The 24,553-nt window shown below is 57.7% G+C and overlaps 1 protein-coding gene across 3 annotated transcripts in view; it reads right to left on the bottom strand.

Annotated features, from left to right (window-relative positions):
- Window positions 1–23,077, bottom strand: part of TTYH2 (tweety family member 2) — a 39,110-nt gene extending 16,033 nt beyond the window's left edge. For all 3 annotated transcript variants that reach the window (XM_082678865.1, XM_082678867.1, XM_082678866.1), the window contains exons 1-4: window positions 22,915–23,077; window positions 15,509–15,681; window positions 10,083–10,194; window positions 4,646–4,866 (exon numbers count right to left, since the gene is read on the bottom strand). In XM_082678865.1, the coding sequence (XP_082534991.1) occupies window positions 4,646–4,866; window positions 10,083–10,194; window positions 15,509–15,681; window positions 22,915–23,043 (635 nt within the window). In that variant the 5' untranslated portion in view covers window positions 23,044–23,077. The remainder of the gene's footprint in view (window positions 1–4,645; window positions 4,867–10,082; window positions 10,195–15,508; window positions 15,682–22,914) is intronic.
- Window positions 23,078–24,553: the final 1,476 nt, after the last annotated feature.

The raw sequence follows: 24,553 nt of genomic DNA, 5'->3' as shown, positions 1-24,553 counted from the left end.
CGCTTCTGCCCGGACAAAGGAGTCACCTTCCCCTGCCCCAGCTGAATGTCTGAACCAGCACGGTCCCCTGAACTTTCTGCAGTGATGCAAGTGGACCACCTCTGCACTGTCCACTCTCTCTGCCACTACCCACGTGTGGCCAGGAGTGGGAAACATGGCTGGTGCAACGGAGGAAATAAATTTCTCCTTTCATTTACTTTTTTTTTCCTTTTTTTTTAAACTTTTTTAAAAAAATTGAAGTATAGTTGCTGTACAATATTACATAAGTTTCAGGTGTACAATACAGTGTCTCACAAGTTTTGAAGGTGATACTCCATTTATAGTTATTATAAAATATTGGCTACATTGTACAATATATCCTTGTAGCTTATTTTATTTTTTAAAATTTAATTTTTATTTTATATTGGAGTATAGTTTTTTTCTTTCTTTTTTGGCCACACCCGGCGGCATGTGGGCTCTTAGCTCCCCGACCAGGGATCGAACCCACGCCCCCTGCAGTGGAAGCGCGGAGTCTTAACCACTGGACTGCCAGGGAAGTCCTGGAGTGTACGTAGTTGACTTACAATGTTGTGTTGGTTTCAGGTGTACAGCAAAATGATTCAGTTATACATATACATATATCCTTTTGATTAGTGTTTTTTTTTTTTTTTTTCTGCGGTACGCGGGCCTCTCACTGTTGCGGCCTCTCCCGCTGCAGAGCACAGGCTCTGGACGCGCAGGCTCAGCGGCCATGGCTCACGGGCCCAGCCGCTCCGCGGCATGTGGGATCTTCCCGGACCGGGGCACGAACCCGTGTCCCCTGCATTGGCAAGTGGACTCTCAACCACTGTGCCACCAGGGAAGCCCTTGATTAGGTTTTGATTTCAACCAGCTTTTGTGCCAGGCACCGAGCTTAGGGCCAGGGGATTCTCGGATGCGTGGGTTCATCCCCAGACCACCAGGAGCTCGGGGTGGGGCAAGGGAGCCCAGGCCAGGTCATCCCAGGGCACCAAGAACCTCCAGGCCTCCCAGCCCCTCACTCCTCTGGCCTTTTGCTGCCCACCCAGGGCTGAGGTGATGGGGAAAGGCAGTCACACAAGCTGGAGAACTTGGCAAGTTGCACCCCCCCCTCCCCCTTGAGCCTCAGTTTGCAAACCTGTGAAGGAGGCCGGAACTCTGTGAGGATTAAGTGCTCGCTAAATGAAAAGGGAAACAAAGAAAGGCAGAGGGATTCCGGGGTCCCTGCTTTTCTGCTTCTCCAAAGCACGGGCTGCAGAGCCCAGGGTACCCAAGTCCAAGGGTGCTGACAAGACCCCAAGCAAAGCACCCTGGTTCGTTCCCTTCCAAACAGGATCCCAAGGTGCCCTCACACCTCAGCTCCAGCCTCGCTGAGCAGCCACTTCCATCGGCCCTGCGCGGGGGGACCAGTCTGAGCGCTGGGGACTGGTGGACGGAGACGGCAGGGAGCAGAGAGAAGGGGCTTCTCCTAGTCCCAGAAGAGGGAAGTCTTCTGATCATTATGTCTCTTGATGCAAAAGCCAAGCAAATTCGTTGACTTCTCTCCAGCAAATGTTTTCGGCTTCACTAATACCACAAGGAGGGTAAGAAAGAGCTTGGAGTGTGGGGAGGGAGTGGGGTGGAGCTGGAAGAAAGTGACAAAGAAGCTCCAAGTCGGGGAGAGCACGCTGGAGGCCGCCTGGCAGCCAAACCAGGTTCCTTCCCCCTTTACGAATGGAGGCTAAACGCCTCAAAAAGGGGGCAAATCAAAATCCTCGATTCCCTGCCTGGAGCGGAGCCGGGCAGCCACTGTAGTCTCTGGAGCTCCCAGGAATGGATCTAGCGGCTCTGGGGAAGTGCAGAGCCCGCCCCGCCCACCACTAGGACGAGGCCACCAAGAGCCAGTCTTCCTAGAATCAGAGTCGGAGCTTGAAAGAACCTCAGGAACATCTAGCATTAGAATCTCATTCTACAGGGCTTCCCCGGTGACGCAGTGGTTAAGAATCCGCCTGCCAATGCAGGGGACACGTGTTCGAGCCCTGGTCCGGGAAGATCCCACATGCCGCGGAGCAACTAAGCCCGTGCGTCACAACTCCTGAGTCCGTGCGCCACAGCTACTGAAGTCCACCTGCCTAGAGCCCGTGCTCCGCAACAAGAGAAGCCACTGCAATGAGAAGCCCGCACGCTGCAAGGAAGAGTAGCCCCCTCTTGCCGCAATTAGAGAAAGCCCGCACGCAGCAACGAAGACCCAATGCAGCAAAAAATAAATTTTTAAAAAAAGAACCTCGTTCTACGATTGTTAAACTGAGGCCCGTGGGAGAAGAGCCTGGACCAGGAATTCCAGACTCTCCATGTCTCGGAGCCTTCCTACAAGAGACACAGCCAGCCACCAGGCGCCTCTCAAAGTCCTGGTTTCATGTTTCCAACATAAAGGTTTCTTGTTACCTCTCTCTCCTCTACTCTGCACATTAGCAGGAAATCAGTTAGGACTGCTTCTAACCGACTCTCCACGAGGACTGTGTTTCAAGGCATCCACGCCTCCTTGTGTAGTAAAGGGTTCCTGGAAACAGCTCTGCGAGGCGGATGCATTTTCCCAGAGGAGCCTGGTGATGACCTGGGGATGTGTTTCTAACCAAGAACTTGGCTCTCGCAGGAGCAGCTCAGGCCCCTGCTCTCTCAGCTCCTCCCATATCCGGTGTTGATGCGATTGCTGTTACACCCTTTGTAAATCTCCGGAGAGGAATCTCTTAGCTTTTTAATTGCCTCCAATACTTAGCCAGGCCTTGTGTAAAAGTACTAAAAAGAATTTGCTTAGCTGGATGGCTGTGCTCTAGAACCATTTGGAAAGCAAAGATGTGGAGGCTGTCCAAAGGAGACCCAGCCCCTAAGGCTGGTTAGGTCATGAAGAATAAAATAAGGCTTTTGTTTTAGGGCAGCTCAGGCAAGAGGCGGGAGCAAACAGCAGATGAGGGGAAGGGACAGAACATCACTAATGTTCAGAAGCCACAGGTGCTACCCTTGAACTAGACCTGAAAAGGGGTGGAAGCTGGGGATGGGGGCTCCAGAGGACGCTCTCAGTCGCCCACATTGAAATAGATACTGTGCAGCGGTCGCCACGCTTACCCCAGTTTTCCATAAAATCATCTTAAACGTAAGTCCCGGTTGATACATACATTCTGACTTATTTCACCACAGTCATTCTCCAAGTGCCCGCATTAGGCCCTTCGGCGTACATGGCCCCAGGTTAGGTCCACTCAGAGAGAATGGCAGGGTCAAAACGGATACCTAACTTTCCACGACAGAAAGATGTAGGAGGCTCAGGCAATGACTGTCCCTCACGTCACAGGACTAATCAGACGCCCCTGTACTGGGTCACAAGTCACAACCAGTCCTTAGAGTTGGTAGTTTCTTTGTGGTCACTTGGGAGAAAGGTGCTTTTGCACGTGAGCGAAAAAAAATCTGGTGGGAAGTTGCACTGGTGACATCTGGAAAGGCAGGGGCTGGATGGGCGGAAGGGGAGGAACAAGGAGCGCTGTCCAGGGCGGGGGGGCCTCATGAGCTCCCCCTGGTCGGGGCCTGGCCATCTCCTACCCCGGGGAAGGGAGAGCCCTGGATGGGGAGGTCTCTGGCCAGAGGCCACCAGAAGCATTTTCTCTGGGTCAGTTCAGCCTGGGATGAGGCTTTCTCATAAAGGGGAAATGAGCCCAGAGTAAACTGTGCAGCGTTGTGGTAAAGATTCTGACCTTTGCTAATGGCTTGAAGGGGAGGCAACAAAGGGGGGCGGAGGGGGGGGTGGCGGGAGGGGCATCCAAAGAGCGGACACCTGCTCTTCAGGGCTCCTGTGTCCATTGCTCCCCAGCATTGCCTCCGTGCCAGGCGCCCTGCCCTGGGTGCGCAAGGACGTGTACGCCATGAGTGGGTGTCACCCTTCGGCTGGGAGCCCCCCAAAGCCGGGGCTGCCTCCTCCTTTCTTGGTTGTCCCCAGAGTGACCTTCACCAGACCCTGTGCGTGGAGGGAGGGCAGCCGGTCCCTGGTCAGCTGGCCTGTGTCCAGTGCCTTCACCTGGGATGGGGTTTGGGTGATGGGGAGGCAGGGGAGACGTAAATGAAACCCCAAAGGCTCGATGACACAGGTATGAACCTGCATACCTGACATGGCAAAGGTGGGGTGGCGCCCCGCAGCCCACATCACTCAGGCTGGAGGCATCTCTGAGCTTGCTAAGCAGCTGCCCCTGGGGAGAGGCAAAGAGGCTGCCGTCTCCCCGACGCCCTGCACCTCTGGGGCTGAGAATGCAGGTGCAGGGAACCCTGTCCCAGAAACCCGGGCAGGTGAGGAACCCATAAGCCACCAGCACTTCACCCAGCGCCAGCCACAGAGGATGCTGGTCCCGGAGGAGCCCCTTGCTGTGTGCGGGGTGGGAGGCCAGGTCCAGCCTCCTGCGCTGAGATCTCGGCACATCACTGCCTCTCCCTGGGGCTCAGCGCCTGCCTGTACAAGCAGGCTGTACCACATGCCCACCGCTCGGCCCCCACCAGCTCTCATGTCCTAGGGATTTCAGTCATTAAGGCTTAAGACCTTCTGGTGCCACTTCCCAGCCCAAGCCCCAAGACGCTGGCTTGGATGAAGGAAGCTGGGGCAGCCCCATCACCCCTCCCCGGGGCCCCTCACCGGTAGTACTCCACGTAGCCAGTCTGGTTGACCAGTTCGGTCAGCTCCTCGGTGACCTCTGTCCACACGGGCACCCCTGCCAACTGCACGATGATGTTGCCCGCCATCTGCTGCATGAACTTCAGCGTCTGGAGGTAATCGCCCCGGGTGGCAAAGATCTCACTGAGCCGGGCCAGGTGCTGCTCGAGGTCGACCTTCATCTTCTGGGTGGTTCCAGACACCTGGGGAGGGGCGGGGCTTCTGAGTCTGGCCTCGGGTGGGAGGAAGCCAGAGAGGTAAACCCTCTGCCTCAAACTCTGGAGGAGAAGAGCTTGGCCTTGAATGAGTGCCCCACGGGCGCCACCCCCAGCCCTGAAGAGTCACGAGGCTGTGGTCCAGATGGAGGATGGACAACAGAGGCTCCCACTACCCGCCCAGCCCATGGGTCCCTCCATCCAGGGGACAGGCTCGATCTGGCCCTAACCAGGACCTGGGCTCCAAGACACAGTGCTTTCCTAGAAAGACAGACCCAGATGGGGAAACAAACAAGAGAAGCCATTTTTCTTCCTTGAAGATTCTCTTCAAAGTTTAAACACCTTGGGTGATGAATTCTTTTGGGGGGTGAGGAATAAAATGTTTAAACTGAAGAGTCCCTCTGTTGCTACCTGACCTTTTGTTCCCACAATAGGCTTTCTCAGCGTCTCACAAGAGAAAGGCTTTGTTGTAGAGCAAAGGACAGCCCACAGCGTCCTGAACCCCCCGAGTGAGGGCAGAACAATGGAACTTTGAAATAATACAGGCAGACGGGATCCTGCCTCCGAGCAGCCGGGACACGTGACAGGAGGAGGAAATCGGCGCCTTCTCTGTGCTTGTCCACCCGCCCCCCCGCCCCCCCCCCACGTTTGTCCTGCCTGGAGCTGAGCAGAGCCTGAAGGAAGCATCTTTCTGCTCAGAGGTAGAGAGGGAAGGGCAATGGAGGTGACTCTCCTGGATCTGCAAACAAGGACCACAAGAATTAGAAAGGTGCCTCTCGATAGCCCAGATGCAGGGTCCGGCAGGGGCTGGAGACCCAGCCTGGGAACCCCAAGCACCTCCCTGCCAAGCCCGTTCTGAGCCTGGGTGTCAGCACGAGGGGAAGAAGGGCTTCGTTGCTCTGAAACTGTCATGCTATACCAACAAGCACGACTGGTTGGAAGCGGGGAGTGTGCGCTATTCCTCCAGGCAGACTTCAGCTCCCCCAGGTCTGGAAGGAAGAGAAAAATGACCCAGAATGGGAGTTCCCTGGCGGTCCAGTGGTTAGGACTCTGCGCTTTCACTGCCGAGGGCCGTGGGTTCAATCCCTGGTCGGGGAACTAAGATTCCGCGAGCCTTGTGGTACTGCCAAAAAAAAAAGACCCAGAAGAAGGTTTAGGAGTGTCCAATGGGGAGAGCTCTGCAGAGAGGTGATCAGACCCCACTCCTGGCAGCAAACGCTGTTTCTCCGCATTAGGGGGGACTTGACAGCAACTCTGTGGCCTTTCACATCTGCGCTAGGCTAGGAGTTCCTGGTTCCGGAAAAGAGAATGGCCCCCTTTGTTGCATTTTATGTTTTTCAGTGTCAGCGGCTTGTTCCTTTTCCCGGCTTGTTGCTGGTTCTCACAAGCTGGCTAAGGACTGAGAGATACCAAAGTGCAGAGATGCTGGGCATGTACAAATGAATTCAATAACTAAACCTCACCCTAATAAACATTCCTTTTCAATTCAATAAGATCAACGGACAAGTGCTTTGCAGCCATTGATCCAAAGGCACTCAATAAATGTTAACATTGGGAGCAAGACCTGTACTGTGTGATATTTTCATATTCCTATATGATACCCAGCACACTTTAGATCACAGGGCCGTTAAAAATGCTCTGTAGGGGGCTTCCCTGGTGGCGCAGTGGTTGGGAGTCCGTCTGCCCATGCAGGGGACGCGGGTTCGTGCCCCGGTCCGGGAAGATCCCACATGCCGCGGAGCAACTGGGCCCGTAAGCCACAACTACTGAGCCTGCGCGTCTGGAGCCTGTGCTCCGCAACGAGACAGGCTGCGATAGTGAGAGGCCAGCGCACCGCTATGAAGAGTGGCCCCCGCTCGCCATAACTAGAGGAAGCCCGCACAGAAACGAAGACCCAACACAGCCAAAAAAAAAGTGCTCTGTAAACTTTTCCTGTAAGACGACTTTTTTCCCCTTCCATAGCTCTATATGTTTAACTTCTCTATTTCTTAAATTCCTCCTTGGAAAAAACCCCCGAAAGCCAGGCCCTCTCTTTCCTCCTGATGTCTTCCCATAGGAAACGAAACAAAATAGAAAAAATTAAAATCACAGTGTTGACCTACTTACACCCCCGGCTTCCCCACTGCACCTCCAGTCCTTGGAGGTTCAGCACAGAGCTGCCCACAGGGAGATGGCGATGGGCACACTCAGAGGTGGATCAGGCACTCCCACGGGGAATCGGGAGGGCCGGCTCAGCTCCCCAGGCTGGGGTGGGGTTAGGGGCGAGCTAGCAGGTGGTAGAGGAAGCTGCTGCCCCAGAGGATGGAGCCGTGGTTCTCCACTGTGGCCCCTGGACCTGTTATCAGCTGGGAACTCGTTATAAATGCAGATTCTCAGTCTGGTCCCAGACCTACAGAATTGGAAAGTCTGGGGTGGGCCCCCGCCATCTGTGTTTATCAAGCCCTCCAGGGGATTCTGTTGCAAGCGCAAGTTTGAAAATCTCTGAGACGGAGGAAGCTCCCTCCTAGACAGGGAGTTGATGAGGTTTTCTAGACAGGCAGGGGATGAAGGACCAGGAGATGAAGGGTGGAGGCTTGGCAGGCCGGGGGCGGGGCCCCCATCTCAGAGCCTTGAAGGGAAAGGCTAAGACCAGACCCCTGGGTTCCAGTACTCGCTCTAACACAAACTAGCTCCCTACCCTGCAGCAGCAACACGACCTCTCTGTGCCCAGTTCCTTCCCCAGGGCTGCCCACAGGCCTGATGCCAATGCAAAGGAGAACCCAGAGGAGCCTCAGTGGCCACCAGAACATGTGGCTCAAACTCGAGCCAGCTGAGCTCCCAGGGGCTGTAGAGCCCAAGGCCCTGGTTTTAAGCCGAGACCCCAGTGGGTGAGAGGTGTGCAAGGTGCCCTGAGTGAGTCACTGGGCCCAGATCGGGGGCGCTGGATCCAGAGAAAGGACCCACCTGGCCCTCCCAAAGGACCCTTTGTGACCCCCCAAATCAGAGTGTGCAGCTGATCCAGGACCCTCCCGCCGCCCACCGAGGCCCAGGGCTCCCTCAGGGAGGAAGGGCGCAGGCCTGCGGCTTCTGGTCTGGGAAGGGGAGCCTGGGAGGGCCCACCTCGCTCTGGCCCAGGTCTTAGTCGCCTGACTTGTCTCCTGAGTGCCGCCGCCCCCCAGTCCAAGCCTCCTCTCTCTTTCGTGGTGATTACGGTAACACACACAATTACAGTAATTATAATAACGGCACCATTAGCATAGGGTCCCCCCTCCCAATGTGGAGCGTTTTTTGTAGATTACCAGGCACTTTCATGGGCATTATCTCAACCAACGTCATTTATGTGTGATATTTGGCCTTCACCCCCCTCCAATCTGGGGAGCCGTCTAAGATCTGCTGCCTCCCCTGGAGCCCTTGGGACTGTGAGTGTTGGGGGCCCACCCGCGGCCCAAACCAGCCCCATAGGCCCAGCCAAAGACGCAGGTCAACACAGGAGGTGGCCATCAGGACCCAAGCAGCTCCTGGCCGGCTGGACCATCGCCAGAGCCTGGGACGCCTGCCTTCACTTTTCAGAAATGGTGGAGAGAGGATGAGGGGCTGACCGCCAGAGACACACGGAACCCTTCCCTTCAGGACCACGGGGGCATTTAGAGACCTGGGGTCTGATGCACAACGTCCACCCCTGACCCTGGGGAGCGCTCAGCTGGGGTGGATGGGCCCAACCTGGGGGTCTCGGGCCCAGCTCATCTACGGCGGATAAGGACACGAAAAGCTTGAATCTTCCCATCAGGGCGGCTCTGGGACTTTCTTCCTCAGCCCTGGGGAGCCACGGGTCATTCCTTACAATGGTCACAAGTCAGCCAGTGAAGGTCATGGCTCTGGGGCTTCCCGGGGAAGGGATTCTCCTTCAGGGGCTGGCTCTTCCTCCAGTGGTTCTGTGCTGGTGGGTGGAGCCCCTTCCCCACCAGGGCAGAGGGGAAGGCAGGGGTCCCCAGGGAGTGAGCTCCCCCCAGGCCCCACCCAGTGCTGGTCAGGCGGCGTTCGGCCCCTCAGCTCCCCCATCCCAGCCGCCCCATCCTCACCCCATTAGAGCTGCTCCAGCCCAGTGTCCAGGCAGCTCTCAGCCCCCAGTGGACACAGGGGGTGGTTGGATGAGCTCAGCAGGAGAGCTGGGCCCCTGCTCTGGTGTGTGACCCTCGGCTCCCCAGAAGGACCCTCTCTGCGGCCAGAGCCACGGCACCCAGCACCCAGCCGTACCCCCAAGGAGCAGCACAGCTGTCTCTTTAAGGGAGTCCCTCCTGGGAGGAGCCGGGCTGGGGGATTAAGGCCTGAGAGGAGCTTAAGGGAGAGGAGGGGCACTGAGGTCGAATCCTCCTGAAGCCGCACCAGGAGGAAGTGAGGTCCACAGGCTCCGGTCGGGGCTGGATTGCGCGGCTGAGGCTGCCTGACACAACTGCTCATTTGCTGAGGTCACCCCTCTACTGGGGAACTGGCCCAGAGGTGATGGCGGACAGGACTGGCATTTCTGAAAACTGCCCCGGAGCCTGGCTCCTAGGGCGCCAGGGGCTGCTGGGAAATTAGCTGCAAAGAGCCAGTGCTTCCAGAGAGAAAGTGACAAGCGCTGGGGGCCATGGGCTACCTTTTTTTGAAGACCCTGACTCTCCCCGCCCTCGAGGCTCAGCAAGTGGACCTCTTCCTTGGGCGAAAACTCCTTCCTCTCCTCTGGCCAGCCCAGCACATCCTTCACCCTTAGCCCCCAGCTGGAGTCACGGCGCCTGGAAACCAGAGCCCAGAGGACACCTTGCGGGGTTTGGGGCTCTTCACTTGTTTTTGAAAAGTGTTGACATCTCCTGGACGCCACCCACCATACTCTACACCCAGCACTGAAAGTGAACACAGAAAACACTGCGGGGCCGACTGTCCACATTCAGGGGCCTCTCGAACAAATGGCACAGTGCTCAGCTCTGCTGAAGATGGACAGGCTCTGATCCCACAGCCGTCCTGGCCCCCAGGACCCCGCAGCCTTTCTCCTTCGGTCCTCACTCCTACCCCTGCCCCCTGTGCCCCCCGCCCCCCAGCCTGGGGAGCAGAAATCGCCGATTGGCTCCTGGCGGGACCAACTGGCAGCCCCAAGGGGAGTCCGGGCCCCCTTGGAGCCGAGCTGGCCGGGCTCTGACTGGGGCTCTCGTTCCCACCACGCTGACCTCACCGGCTGCCCGCGACCTTACCAGCACGTCGATCCCAGAGAAAGTGTGGTTGGCATTGTCCAGGGAGTAGATCAGCTGGTACACCCCGTCGTTGGCCTCGCTGTTTCCATAGAAACCAACGCCCACCGCAGCACTAGAGGCAAGACCCCAAAGTTAGAGGTGACACCCAGAGGAGAAATTTTGTTAGTATACTATTTTTTAGCGCCGTTTAGACTTCACAACGAAACTGAATGGAAAGTACAGCAATTTCCCATATACCCTGTGGCGCCTCAGACGCCCAGACAGCCTCCCCAGCCGTCAACAGCCCCCGCCAGAAAGGGACAATTTTTACAACTGATGAACCTACGTGGACACGTCATTATCACCCAAAGTCCACAGTTTACATTAGGGTCACTCTTGGTGTCGTAGCACAATCTTATGGGTTTGGACAAATGTATCCGCCATTATAGTTTCATACAGAGTAATATCACTGCCCTTAAAGTCCTCTGTGCTCTGCCCGTCCATCCCTCCCTCATTCCTAACCCCTGCCAACCACTGATCTTTTTACTGTCTCCATAGTTTTGCCTTTTCCAGAGTGTCATATGGTTGGAATCCTACAGTACGTAGCCTTTCCTGACGGGCTTCTTTCACTTAGTAATATGTATTTAAGATTCCTCCATGTTTTTTCATGGCTTGATAGCTCATTTTTCTTTTTTTAAGCGCTGAATAATATTCCATTGTTTGGATGAACACAATTTAGCCATTCACCTACTGAAGGGCTTCTCAGTTGCTTCTAGGTTTTGGCAATTACGATGAAAGCGCCTTTAAGCATCCATGAGAGCGCGTCTTTGACTTTAGCTGAGGAACTCTTTCCCGGGTGGGGGGGGTCTAGAGTCCTGGCAGATGGGCTGGCCGGGGGAGGGAGGAAGGTTCTGGGGCCGCGGTCTCTGGCCGGGCCAACTAGCTCTGCAGCACATTTCATTCAGCCAACGAGAAAATGCTCCTGTTCTCCAGTCCCGGGGCTCTGAAGGGTGGAAGATTGCGGGCCGGGCCCTAGGGGTTTTGATGCTACAGGAGGTCTGGGAGGGGCTCAGGAACTCGTACCTTTGCCAGCTCCCCAGGTGACTCTGACACACGTGGGCTTGGGGACCACTGAGGTCTCATGAAATCACACTCGCCTCTCCCAAACCCTCCAAGGGTTGGGGATGCCCCCTCCCTTCTCTATCCTTTCACCTCCACTTCCCCACACCACACACGAGGCATCTGTCCTGCTGAAATGTTTGGGCTTCTAGAAAGTCCCTTCTTAGTTTGAGTTAGGTTGAGCTGAAGCCTACCACCTTAAATCACGTACCTGCTGGCTCCTGGCTGTCCTCGGGGCCAGACTGGAATAAGCTTCCAATTCTGCAAGGCACCCTGTCAGACATCTGAATGGGGCTCTGCGTCACCCTTTCTCTGCTCTACGAGTCAGATGTGTCCTCCAGGCCCCGGTCTACATCGCCCTCTGGTTCAACTCTCTCTAATCATGTCACGTCACCCTTAAACGTGGCCTCTGCGTGAAGCACCCAAGCCCAGCTGGTCCCTCCAGCTCCGAGCACAGGGGGCTAATGCCCTGGGGTCCTCCCTCCCTGTCACTGACCTTGTGGTCCATTAATATTCCTGGATTTCTCCCCAGGAACTGCCGCTAAGCCCAGGCGTTCCTTCTTCCTCTAGTGCTGTATTGTTTTTTGTTTTGTTTTAAATAAAAGAGGAACTTTAAATCCATCCCTGTGAAATTTCATCTAGTTGGTTTTAGTCCAACATTCCAGCCTGAACAAATCATTCGAAGTCTCGCCTCTGTCACTGATCATACTTTCTCTGACTCATACCCCTGGGGGTCCTCTCAAGATTCATTAAACAGCCTCCTTGAGTTTTCATCCAAAACGCTGATTTTGCGGGGGAAAGATGAAGACACATGTGCAAACGCTTTCACCCTTTTTCTTTAAACAGGGCAGAACCTGGGATGGAATCCCCTGGGAGACTGTTCTAGAAACCTCCTTCCAGGCTGCCCTTGACCCCCAATTCAGTGTTTCTCAGAAAGCGGTCCATGGACCACAGGACAGAATCACCTGTTAAAAGCGTAGGTGGGGTGGGGCGGGGGCGGGGGGCACACCGCACCCATTTGTTACCAGTATGGTCTGAGAATGTGCATTTTAAAACAAGGTTCCTATCTGCTTCACGTGTCTGACGCACGCACGCGTGCACGCACCAGCTAGTTTGGTGAAGCCATGAGTAAATCAGTATTCTTTGCATTCATCCAGAATTGTTCAACCAGGTTTGAATCCACTTAACCGCACCACCACACAATCCGTAAACACAGCATCCGCAGGGATACTGGGAGGACCTTGGTCAAATGCAGAAATATTCATACATTAAATGTATTGTATTTCTATGAGCTTCTCTTTAGTCACTTCATCTTTTAAATTTCAGTCTGCTCTGAAAAATACCTTTCGGTTGCTCCTTGTGTTTCTAACTTTCTCTGCTAGTTCTCTGTGTCATGAGCCAGTGTTTTCTGGGGACGCGGCCTCAAGCCAATGCTCTCCCAGCCTTTTAACTCTCCCTTTCCCTCTTTTCAACAACGGAGGATTCTACTTTTGCGTCTTCTCATGGTCTATGGATTTATCGGAGATGATGGTTCAGGAGGGGCTGTGTAATTGCACCCAGTCTTCGGAGACAAGTCTGTGGTGCTGCCCCTCTCTGGTATAACAGCACCGCTCCCTTAATCAAATGTTAAATCACTCCCAAAGAGAGGTGCACTGCGAATTCTCCTCATGTCCCTTTTGCCTTGTTCATTCTTTCTTCTACGGATTCAATCTCCCCTCTTCTCCGGGATCCTTGCTGTCAGAGCTCAGCAAGACCCCCGCCTCCTAATCCCCCCGGCCTCACCTCGTATCCCTTCTCCTTCTGCTTTTGTTGGCCCCCCCTCCCCGCTTCTCTCCCTCAACTCACTCCAGCTGGGCTCCAATCTGAGCACGACTCCAGTGAAGGTAACTGTAGGCCTCCACCGCACTTACTGCCTATCCCCCACCCTGCTGCACCCCTACCCCAGCCCCCTCGCCCGCCCCTCTGCTCCAGCCACACTGGCTTCTCTCAGTGCCTTAAAAGTTTTGTGCATCCCACTCCTGGGCATATACCCGGACGAAACTATAATTCAAAAAGATACACGCACCCCTATGCTCATAGCTGCACTAGTCACAATAGTCAAGACACGGAAACAACCTAAATGTCCATCGACAGACGAATGGATAAAGAAGATGTGGTCCTTGTACACAATGGAATATTACTCAGCCATAAAAAAGAACGAAATAATGCCACCTGCAGCAACATGGATGGACCTAGAGATGATCATACTAAGTGAAGATAAGTCAGACAGAGAAAGACAAATGCCATACGATATCGCTAATATGTGGAATAATCTAAAATATGACACAAATGAACTTATCTACGAAACAGAAATAGACTCACAAAGAACAGACTTGTGGTTGCCAAGGGGGAGGCGGGGTGGGGGAGGGATGGACTGGGGGCTTGGGGTTAGCAGATGCAAAGTATTATATACAGAATGGGTAAACAACAAGGTCCAACTGTGTAGCACAGGGAACTCTATTCAATGTCCTGGGATAAACCATAATGGAAAAGAATAGGAAAAAGAATAACTGAATCACTTTGTTGTACGGCAGAAATTAATACAACATTGAAAATCAACTATACTTCGATAACATAAATTAAAAAAAAAAAGCTTTGCTCCCCCTCTCCCCCCCCCCCCCCCGCCACAGGGCCTTTGCACACACTCCAATTCCCTCTGCATGGAAGTATCTCCTCCCAGCTTGCCCCCACCTTTGCCTAGTTCACGCCTTCTCATCCCGTTGGTCTTGGTGCCCTTGTCACCCAGTTCACACCTGACTCGAGTGGGCCATCCAACTTCACGCCTATGCCTTGTCTCCCGAATTACCCTTTAATTCGTAAGTACTCAGATCAAACAAGCACATGATCCTCTGTCTCTCCCAACAGACCGAGAGCTACAAGAAGGCAGAACTGGTGGCTGTTTTTCTGATCGCCGGCTCCCTCGTGCCCGGCCCAGGCGACCCGGAGAATTCTGAAGGAGGAGCTGTGCCACATACACTCCCGTTTTGAGTTTTCCTTAAGCGGCAGGTCATGATTACTTATTGGAATTGACCCTCCCAAGTCATTCTTACTGTTCCAAAGTATTCTTCTGTCACTTGCAGTATTTTTTGCAGAAAAATCTGAGTTCCTAGGAGAGAGGGCTGCCTGCGTAGCAAGCACTGCTGGTCTCTTTGGCCGTCTCCATCCTGTCTCTCCCTGCCCGCCCTGCACACCTTGCTCTCAGGAGGAGGCTGTTTAATACCAGGTACTTTGCAGGAGGCTCCTTTCTGCTGGGAGTCATGTTTGTCTTTGAACTTGCGACCATGGCTCAACCTCTCTCCTTTAAGTTTATGATTTAAGCCCCGGCCGCGTGTCTCACCCAGCCCTGGTTCCCTTCCACGTGTTTGCTGCTTTGTCACCCCTGCAAAGCTGCTTTGAGTCCTTGCCTATCTTTTGGCTTAGATGCCCTGGCACTGCAGGCAGGACGGGACCTTGAACGTGATCTAATGGAGAGGAAAGCCCGGGGGATGAGGTGAGCCGCTAGGGATGAGCCCCATCTGCCTCTTGTCCCGTGGCCAAGACAGTGCTGTGGGTTCTTGGATACAATGGACAATTAGCCATGAGGCATTCCACCCCTTGGGCAGGACCACCCCCCGGAGCGTTTCAGGAGGAGCTGAGGCTTTTGGAAAAACCTCTGTAGATACAAAGACAAGAAAAATACAACTGGTGAACACAGGGCCCGCGTGTGTGTGTACACTGCCTGGGCAGCGTGGCTCTGACACACAGTTAGAAAGCCTCACTTCACCATCCGAAGCAAAGAAGACCCAGCTGATGGTGCTAAGAGCTATTGATCTTGTGAGAAGATGGCATTGATCTGGACTGGAGTCAGACTTTGATCGCAGACCCCGGGCGGCCGCTGGGAGGGGACAGGACGCAGAGAGCAGCGATGTCGCCGGTCAACTGCTCAGGGAGCTCGCTGCCAGGCTGGAGAGACCCCCCCGGGGCAGGGGCCAGGGATGCAAGGGAGCCTCCCCTCGCCACCCAGGGCATCTGATTCCCACTGTTGGGCGAGAAAAGGCACAGCTTTCACCCTGGAGACAGGCCCTCCCATCCAGGTACCCGGAGCTCAGGCAGGAGAACATGGCCAGACAGCTGAGGAGCCACTTGGGGTTTGCCGGTGGTGGGGTGGTGCGGGAAGTGGAGGGCGAGGCAAGACCCAGATGGTCAAGGCCACTTTTCTTCCGCTGTGTCCGCCTTGCAGCCTCACACGGAGACCCCCACCAGCCCCCGCCCGAGCGCGCACGCCGGGCCCGGCGCAGAGGGACACTCACCAGCAGACGAGCCCAGCCGCCACGGCCGTCCAGGTGATGCAGCAGGGGTGGCGATGCTTGGTCTGCACCGCACTGCTCTGCAGGGAGCAGCACACATACACCAGGTAAGCCGCGAGGAAGACGAGGTTCAGGCCCAGCCCGACGGCGGCCACCAGCCCCAGGAACAGCAGCGACTGAGGAGGGAGAGGCCTGGGGTCAGCACTTGGTCTCATGGGTGGCAGGGGTGTCGGGAAGCGCCCTGCCCTCGGGCTGGGCGAGGAGTGGGGGGCAGAGGAGCTCAGGTGTGGGTGGGGGAGGATACGAGATGAGTGGAGGAAGGAGGAACGGCTCAAGCCTGGCCCCCAGGTCCGGGGCTTACACACCTGGATGCAGGTGCGGACCAGGCATTGTCTGATGGATATTCTGAGCTGCTCAAGACACAAGGCAGGAATCATCCCCAGACAGTGAGGTCTGTGGGCAGTGCTCCGTGTGACTGAGGGAGACAAGATGGATGTCCGTGGGATCAGAGCATCCAAGGCCTCCTGGAGGACACGGGGCTGGGCGGGGTGTCTCAGAAGCTGAGTGGGGCCTGTCGCAGGGCGGGGAAGGGATGCCCTGGCGGATGTGCCCCACGGAGCCTTGTTCCAGGTACTGGGGTACATCCTCAACCAGAGGCCAACTCTGCACTGGGGGAGGGGGGAGACGTCAGGAGATGCACCTGGGGCGTCCCTCTCATCACATCTTGAAAGGGACGGCGACCCCTAGATGCCAATTGTGGCAGCAAAGCCCAGAATTCTGAAGGGGGGAGGAAATGCCGTCTCAGGCCCGCCGAGCAATCAGGGTCCTACAGAAGGAGCCGCTACCCGTCAGGAGGCCCACAGCCCCCCCACTCCTTGCCTTCCAATCTCGATTCAGCCAGATGGACGCCAGATGGCAGCAGGACTGGTGGCCGCCAGCCAGGGCTGGACCTGGCTCTAAGTCAGGCTCCCGAGCTGACAGCCTCGCCCTGCTGCCCACGTGCCCCGGGTCGTTCCCAGCCCAGAACCCCCAGTGCTCCAGTCTGGGCTGTCAGGGCAGGGTGATAAGCAGAGTCGGGGGAACACTGGGGCCCTTCTGGGCTAAGGGGGAGACAAGACTCAGGCAGGGGCATGCGCACACCAGGAGACACCCCTGAACACAGAGGCTGGGGTCTGCAGTCCCGAGGCCCGGGGTCGTCTTGGACGGGGGTGGGCAGAGCCTCACAGGGGAGAGGGTGTCTGCTGAGCCCACGCAGCCGCTCGGCCCGTGAGGGCTTGGGCCGGCCTGCGGACCCCTGGCCTGACCTGCTCAGCTGGTCACCTGGACCGACGGGTTTCTGAGCCTCACGGACAAATGGCCAAAGCAGTGGGGACAGCCCAGAGGAGGACAGGAGAGATGGCTCAGGGTGGATGTGACGAAGTGTGGCTTTCGCCTCCACCTGGGATAAATATGTCTTAGGTACTGCCAGGAACTTGCTCCCCGACCCCCGACTCAGCAGCATGGGTGGTAAGCCCTCCTCCTCCAGGTAACTGGGAAGGCCCAGTGGACCTGACCACACCCCCCTGCGGAAGTCCTCCTGGGTGGCAGGCGCTGGGGCTCCCGGGCCAGGGCCACTGGGCCTGTCCCATGGACTGTGCCAGGAGGCTGGCCTGGTGAGACGGTGGAAGAAGCTGCCACTAGCCGGCCCCCAGCCCATGCCCCTCACTGGAGGCCCTGTAGCCCCAGGCCAAGGGGAAGAAGCCAAGGATGGGGGTTTAGAGCCTCGCTATTCAAAGCGAAGTTCACCTTCTCAAGCCCCACCCTGGACCCAGTGAATCAGAACTGCACCAAGAGATATCCCAAGAGATCTGTATCTCATTGAAGTTGGGGAAACCCTGATTAGTGTCAACAGACTTTCTCAAACTGTTTATAGCAGCTTAACCTTTTCTTCAGACTCGCTTAGCAGAGCGCTGATGTACAGAGAGCCTCTGACTGAGGGGTGGACGTAAATGCCAAGCTTTGTCCTGGCCACCCCCTCGCAGGCCTGAGGCCCCTCTGCTAAAGCCCAGGACCCCCGTCACAAGTTGCAAACCACTGTGCATATACCCCAAGAGCCAGCAACCCCACTCCTGCATGTTCACCTGGCAGAAAGGAGGGCTCATGTCCCCCACAAGATACATGCAAGAATGTTCACAGCAGCCTAACATTGCGGTAATAGCCAAACACCAGAAACAAGCGAAATGTCCACCAACAAGAGATCGGATAGATAACAGGGATTGGAGCCACACGATGGAATATGACGCAGTTATGAAAAGTCAACTGCGGCGACAGCCAGTGATGTGGGAGAATCTCACAGATGTCACGGTGGAGGAAACAAGCCAGATGACACAGCAGACTGTGTGGTTTAACTGACGTAAGATGCAAAGTCAGAGAAACTCATCTGTAGTGACAGAGGTCCGAATAGGAACTACCTTTGGGAGGGAATCAAGTGGGACGGAGCCTCCTGGGGGGTCAGGAATACACTTTGACTGGGATGGTGTCACTCACACACACACACACACACACACACACACACACACACACGTATTGAGGTGTACACTTAGGGATGTGCACTTCCCTGTAAGTTAATCCTAATTAAAAAGAAGGTAACAAAAACCTGGATAAACCTTTTGTATAGATTAGAGACTGGTTAACAGCCATATTTCCTCCCAGCTACCCTGGACAGCCTCACCCTCAATCTCCCCCCAAACAGGAAAACCCACTGACTCTATCATGGGTCCCCATCCACCAAGGAAGGACCTCCAAGGAGTAATCTCGACTTGGGTTGGTGCCGTTTCAATCTCTCCAAATCACAGCCCGTCCCCACCCCTGAGCCCCTGCCCTGGCTCCCCTGTTTCATGCCTCACAGCCAACTCCGGCCTCCTGACCTCCTGCAAGCCTCATCTCGTGCGCAGGGCCCTGGGATTCCAAGGCCGGGGGGCAGGGGTGGGGCTCCCCAAGCTGGGCATCTGGTCTCATTCGATTACCCTTGGTGCAGCCCATCCCCGGGGAGGCCCCGTCTGGGAAACCCAAATGCGGAGGCCCTTTTGTTAGCAGTTCCCCTCAAGAACTTTCCTCGGGCGCTGGGAGCACGAGGGCAGGGGCAGAGGTTAGGGTTAGGGAAGGAGGAGTTGGAGGGGGGAGGGAAGAGGAGCCTGAAGAGCCACCTCCCACGGCCACCTGGGTGTCACCGGCCACCTTGGTGTCACCGGCCAGCGGCCAACGGGCTATTGTTTTCCGGCTGCTAATTAACACTGCGGGTCCCCGTGTGTCTGGGTGCGGGGAGGGCGTTACAGGGAGGACCTCCCGTCCAGAGGAAGCCAGGAGCTCTGCTCACACGGCCTCCTGCTCTGACAGCGCCGAGAAGGGAGCGTTCCAGGGCAGCTCCTGCGGCCGCCGCCTCCCCGCCCCCACGTCAGGGCTCGGGCCTCTCCCTCATGGCAGTGACTTCCATTAGTTCTGGTTTGTCACTTTGCGATGAGAAACCAGAGCACGAACCCAGGACCCAAGCTGGGGGCAGCACTGACCGACTGGCATTCTGGGAACGCCGAGGCTGCAGCTGCATCGCGAGGGGCTCCTGCACTGGGGCGGGGGAGTGGGCAACAGCCCGAGCGCCCCTCGCCCCGAGACCCCAGGAGACAGAGAGTGAGCCAGCCGAGGGGCGAGGCCAGGGCGAGAGGAGCCGGAGGGAGAGGCAGTGACTCGATAGGGTGCAGCCCCTCCCCCCCGGGGGCAGGGGGCAGGGCGCAGCGTGACTGTCCAGCTGACCGTGACTCAGGGCTCAGACTGAGTGAAGGGGGCTTCCTCTTCCCAAGCTCGACTCCCCTCAAATCCTGTCGGCGGGCCTCCCCGCCTGGCCTTTCCTCCTGAGGACTGCCCCCCGAGTTGGGGGAGCCCTGTAGTTCTGGGTCTAGCCCCTCCCCCGGCCTAAGGACACACACTTGGGACTCTCTGGGGAGTCTAGGAGCGGAACCACCTAACGTCAACACACGGAAATCCGTGCCTCCGTGTAAAAAATTAAGAGTGTCTCCTCTACTTCCTCACGCGCGTCCCAGGAGAACGGCTGGGCTACGGACGCGGCTGGGCTGTGGATGCGGGGCAAGGACCGACGGCGCAGGGCGCACACAGGAGGCTCCTGCACATGCGCAGGCAGGAGCAGCAGTGAAGCTTGGCGCAGCACTCGGGAGCCGCCGGGCCTCTCGGGGACAGCACCTCCTCGGTGTCTGGTCTCCCACCTCTCCAGGGAGGCGGCCGCATGCTGACGGTGGCAACTGAAGGAGGAAACTGCAGTGGCTTGTTCTGGGAGTCACTGCCGGGGGCAGTGCCAGGGGCCCTTTCTGTTGTCCCCAACTCTGTCCAATGGGCACCTGGCCAGCTGGGGCTTCCTCCTTGCCAAGCAGGGCTTGTGGCAACTTAGGGAGCGCCGGGCGCTGGCCACATGCTTTACACCCACTAACTGATCGGGTCCCTTCAGTAGCCCTTCGAAGCAGGGATCTGCTCCATCTCCACTCCTTCTCTCCGGGCAGAGGTCAGCAGACTCAGGCTGAGAGGTCTGGGCTGCTTCCTCGGATGGGGCTGGGGGCCCAGCGGGGCCGGGGCGTCCTCCTCCACCTGGGGCTCGCCTCACCTGCCCCTGCAGACAGACTGGGCACGACCTCCCCAAGAGCCTGGTGGATGGAGCCCAGGTAGCCTGAGCGAGGACTCAGGGTCAAGTCCACTGGCAGGGAGGGATGGAAGGACAGCCATCAGGGGGCTTCCATGGCTCCCCAAGACCCCTGAAAGTGACTGGGAGCTCTGCTTCCTCAAGGAAGTTCTGGGAACTGACTTTGCTCAGGATGTCCCAGTCACCAGGCGACCTGCTTTTCACTCCTAGACCTCCTTGCCTTCCAGATCCCCCGCACGGCTCGTCCCCGCCACGGAGCTTTCCAGGACGCACTGCCTGTTTCCAGTTCCATTTAACCTTTGTGTACACACACACACACACAGTACCACAGGACAGTACTGTTCACTTGGACGTTTGGGGCATGAGCTGAAGCCCCCTCTGCATGAGTCTTTCAGTCCTTCCTGATCAGTGACTGTAGACACGGATCCTCCGTCTGTTCTCCATGGGTTATGGTACTTGGACACGTTTCTGAACCTCCAGGCCAGTCTGCGTAATGATTTGCGTCACTGGGTCCTATCACGTGCTATGGGACCCTCTACGTACTAAACATGTTTCAAGGGACATCTCATTTAATACTTGCAGAGGAGGAAAGTGAGGCTCAGGGAGGTACAGACACCTGCCATGGTCACAGTTTGAGTACTGAGATGACTGACAGCAGAAGGTGCCCAAACCAGGGTGTTAACTGACGTGGTGCCCTGACTTGGGCGGTGACCGCCGCTCAGGAGGAAGGGGACGAAGGTGGGGACGTCCAGGAGAGACCCACGGTCAGACAACAGGGGAACTTACCAAAACAGGAGCCGCCTTAAATAAACACCCAGAGCCAGACTTCCCATCCAGGCTCACCAGACTCATCTCCCACTCAGAGCCCTCAGGCGGCCTAAGCAGTACAAGGAGGGTAGGGGTGGGGCTGGGTGTTTGGCGGCCGGGGAGCAGCGGCCCTGGGGATGCCAGCACAGTGTGTCAGGGTCTGAAACCCCGGGGAGGAGAGGGGCAGGGGCTCTGAGTGGGTCCCTCTGGCTCATCTGCCACCTCTCCAGGGGACCGAGGGGGGTGGCCCAGGCTCAGGCCCTGCCAACCACAGCTGCTGGCCAGACGGGAGCTGTCTCTGGCGGGGGGAGTGCCCTACTGCCCCTCCCCATACACCAAGGTCTTCTCCACCCAGGCCAAGAGTTTACTTTTCCTCCAGGGGAGAGGAGAAAGCTGTGGTTGGAGGCCCCAGGGGCAGGATCTGGGGCGCAGGGTTTGGGACACAAGGACGTGGGGTCAGACACACACACACACACACACAGTACGCAAGCAACACAGCTGTCTCTGAAATCATATCCGCCTCTTTTCATGCATTCATTGGGAACGGAAGATTCCCTGGAGCTCTTCCCCAGGTGGCTACATTCTCAGGGAACTGCCTTCCCCAGGCAGGGCTCGGGGAGAGGGAGGCCAGACAGACAGGGAAGGAAGCGAACTCGGCAAGCCAAACCCGGCGACGGATCCCTGCCTAAGAGCAGGAAGGGGTCCTGATTCTCTCCTCCTTCTGGAAGGGCAGGCACCATCTGCCTGGGGCCCGAGGGTGACGGGGACACTAGGGGTTATTATTAGACTCCCTGTCACTGGCACCCTGCACACCCTACTGGACCAGGATCCCCGGCGCCCTGCAGGAGAGAGTCCTGGCAGGGGAGAGGTGAACAGCCGACCCCTGCTCAGCCTCCCTGGAGGCCCCACTCTGCCCTGACTGGCCTCACACCAGGAGACTGCAGAGAGCCTGACACGCAGGCAGAGGCTGCCGGGGGTCAAAGTCCTGAACAAATGGGCCCCATCTTGGACTTCCCAGTCCCGGAATCTTTGACCCAACAGAAAACTACTCAGCCTGGCTACAGGGGCTAGAGAGGGCTGGGCCACACCTGAGAAGGCTGGGAGATTCTGCAATTGTCTGGGCGGGGAAGCCTGGGGAGCACCCCTTCTCCCCAGGGGTGCAGAAACCGTGGAGGCCAGGAGCAGGGCAAGGAGAGAATTGCAGGGATGAGGCGAGTGGCTGGCCAAGCCGCTAAGATCCCAGAAACCCAGGGCCTAGAAGGTGTGTCTGTACAGAGAAGGAGGGTGCGCTGGTGTGAGATGGGGCTGATGGGGGCCACCTTCCTTCCCCCAAATATCCACACGTAGCTGAGGGTCCACACCCCTCTCCCCCAGCTCTGTCGCCTTCCAGGAGGGGCCCAAGTAGAGGTGCTGGCAGCGGCTTCCACGCTGCAAGCAGGGGCTGGGGAGGAGAGTTGCTGCGGAGACGAACCGGGAGACCGGGAGTTTCTGCCCAAACTTCTCCCAGAGAGAGCGCGTCTTGTAACCGCAGAAGGAGGAAAACGGCGGGGCCCTCCTCAGCATCTCCGCAGCTGGTGCGGCGGAATCACCGGGTACGGGCACAAATGCCCCTACGCCGCGCGGCGCTGCCCTCCCCCTCGGCGCTCAGCCTCCCCGCCCCGCCACAGGCAGCCTCTGCGCCCTTCCCCCCCGTGTCCCTCGGCCGGCTTAACTCCCATCTTTCCAGTTGTCCCGGCCCATGAGGTTCCCAGACCGGAGGGCCGTAGGCCAAGGACTCGCGGGGAAAGGGGAGAAGGGGCGAAGAGGCTGCGGGGAGAGTGGGGGACGGGGTCTGGACGCCTGTGGAGAGCGGCGGGCTGGGAGGGCGGAAGGGGTGGCGCGGGGACTTGGGGCGCCGGGTCGGGGGGCGGCGCGGACTCACCTCCTGGTAACTCTCATCGCGGGGCCTGAAGGTGCTGTCCACCGGCTGCAGGCGCAAGCCGACGTGCGGGACGCTGTGCAGCCACACCACCCACCAGGGCGCGATATACTCCACGCGCGCCGCCAGCATGGCTCTGCCGGAGTGCGCCCGCCCGCTGCGACCGCCGACCGCAGCCCACCGCCCGGCCCGGGACGCGCGCCCGCCCGCCCCGCCCCAGGCCCGGCCCCGCCCCGGGCCCCGCCTCGGGCCCACCCCGACCCCGCCTTGCCCTGGACTAGGCCCCGCCCGCTGAGCGCGCGCGCCCTCCCCGCCCCCTCCGGGGGGGGCGCTCCTCGCCCTGTGCTCACCCTCCGGCTGCAAGGGGTCACACCGAAAAGCCTGAAGCGTGTTTTTGGCCTGGAATCTGTCCTGGCCCCACGGGCGAAAGAGGTGGAAGGAGAAGTGGAAACAGCCCCCAGAAGGCTTCTGAATCTGTCTCTGAACAGCACTCTCTAGGTCCCCGGGCTTCTGGTCACTTATCATCAAAGCCAGCATGTAGAGGGTCTATGAGTGCCGCGGGCAGTCATGGCGTGAGAGGCGAGGCCGGCCGTTCCTAGCCCTCTTAGAGGGTAGCGAACTGACAGACTGGGGAAGGAAGGGACCCAGTCCTGGGTCACTAATTCCGTACTCACTCTCAACGGTGATTGAGCATTCACTCTGTAAGCCACGTGGGTTCAAAGACACGGTCCTGCCCCGGAAGCGCCCAGCGCATCTGCCCAAACAACTAACGGGTGCCGCCTGGAAAGCCCCGGGCGGGGATTAAGAGAAGCTGCCGATTCTTACCAGCCGGCGGGACGGGGCGGGCCCCCTGGGGAGAGACCCTGGACTTGTCCTGAGGGGAGGGGAGGGAGGGGAGGGGAGGGGAGGGAGCACCGGGAGCGCCGGGAAGGGCCGGACATCCCAGGGAGACGCCAGAACCGTCGAGAACACAAGTTTATTGAGCGCCTACTACGTGCCAGGCACTGTTCTGTCCGTGAACAAAAGCGGATGGAAGCTCTGGCTGGGAGGGGATCGCAGTTTAGCGGGAGGTGGTAGCAGTACCCACGTGAAGACGGACAGCGTGCTAGGTTAGCGATGTTCTGGAGAAAAGCAGAGCAGGGTCGGCGCGTCAGGATGCGGGGGATGCGGTGGGGGCAGCCCCGGATCCGACAGAGCCTCGCGGAAGGACGCGCGGTCCTGCGACCCAAACCGCGTGTCGTGACTGCGGGACGCGCGGGGCGGGAAGGAGGGGGAAGGCTTGGGACAAGGTCCAGGGCAGGGTAAAGGGCCGCCTGAGGTCGGTGAGGTGGGTGTGGGGCGGTTAAGGGGTCCTGAAGGGATCAGGCTTAAGTTACAGACAGTCTGAGAGGTGGTAGCGAGGCGGGTAGAGACACGGGTGAGAACAGAGACCCGGGAGAGGCTTCTAGGTTTCTGGCTTGGGGAACGGGGTGGATGCGGGTGAAACTCCACCAAACACGCGTGGCTGCTAGAGGGGGAGAGACCACACACGCCCCTTCCCCTATCAGAGATCCAGGGCTGAGAGATGGAGTCCTGTGCTGTGGTCGAGACCTCTCTCTCCTCCGGGAGGTCGCGGTCCGGGTCAAGGTTCCCTGAGCCTGAC

Source organism: Grampus griseus (genome assembly GCF_964374135.1).
Source record: "Grampus griseus genome assembly, chromosome: 20".
Lineage (NCBI taxonomy): Eukaryota > Metazoa > Chordata > Mammalia > Artiodactyla > Delphinidae > Grampus > Grampus griseus.
The sequence above is the reverse complement of the archived record's forward strand: the minus strand, read 5'-3'. Positions and strand labels throughout refer to the sequence as shown.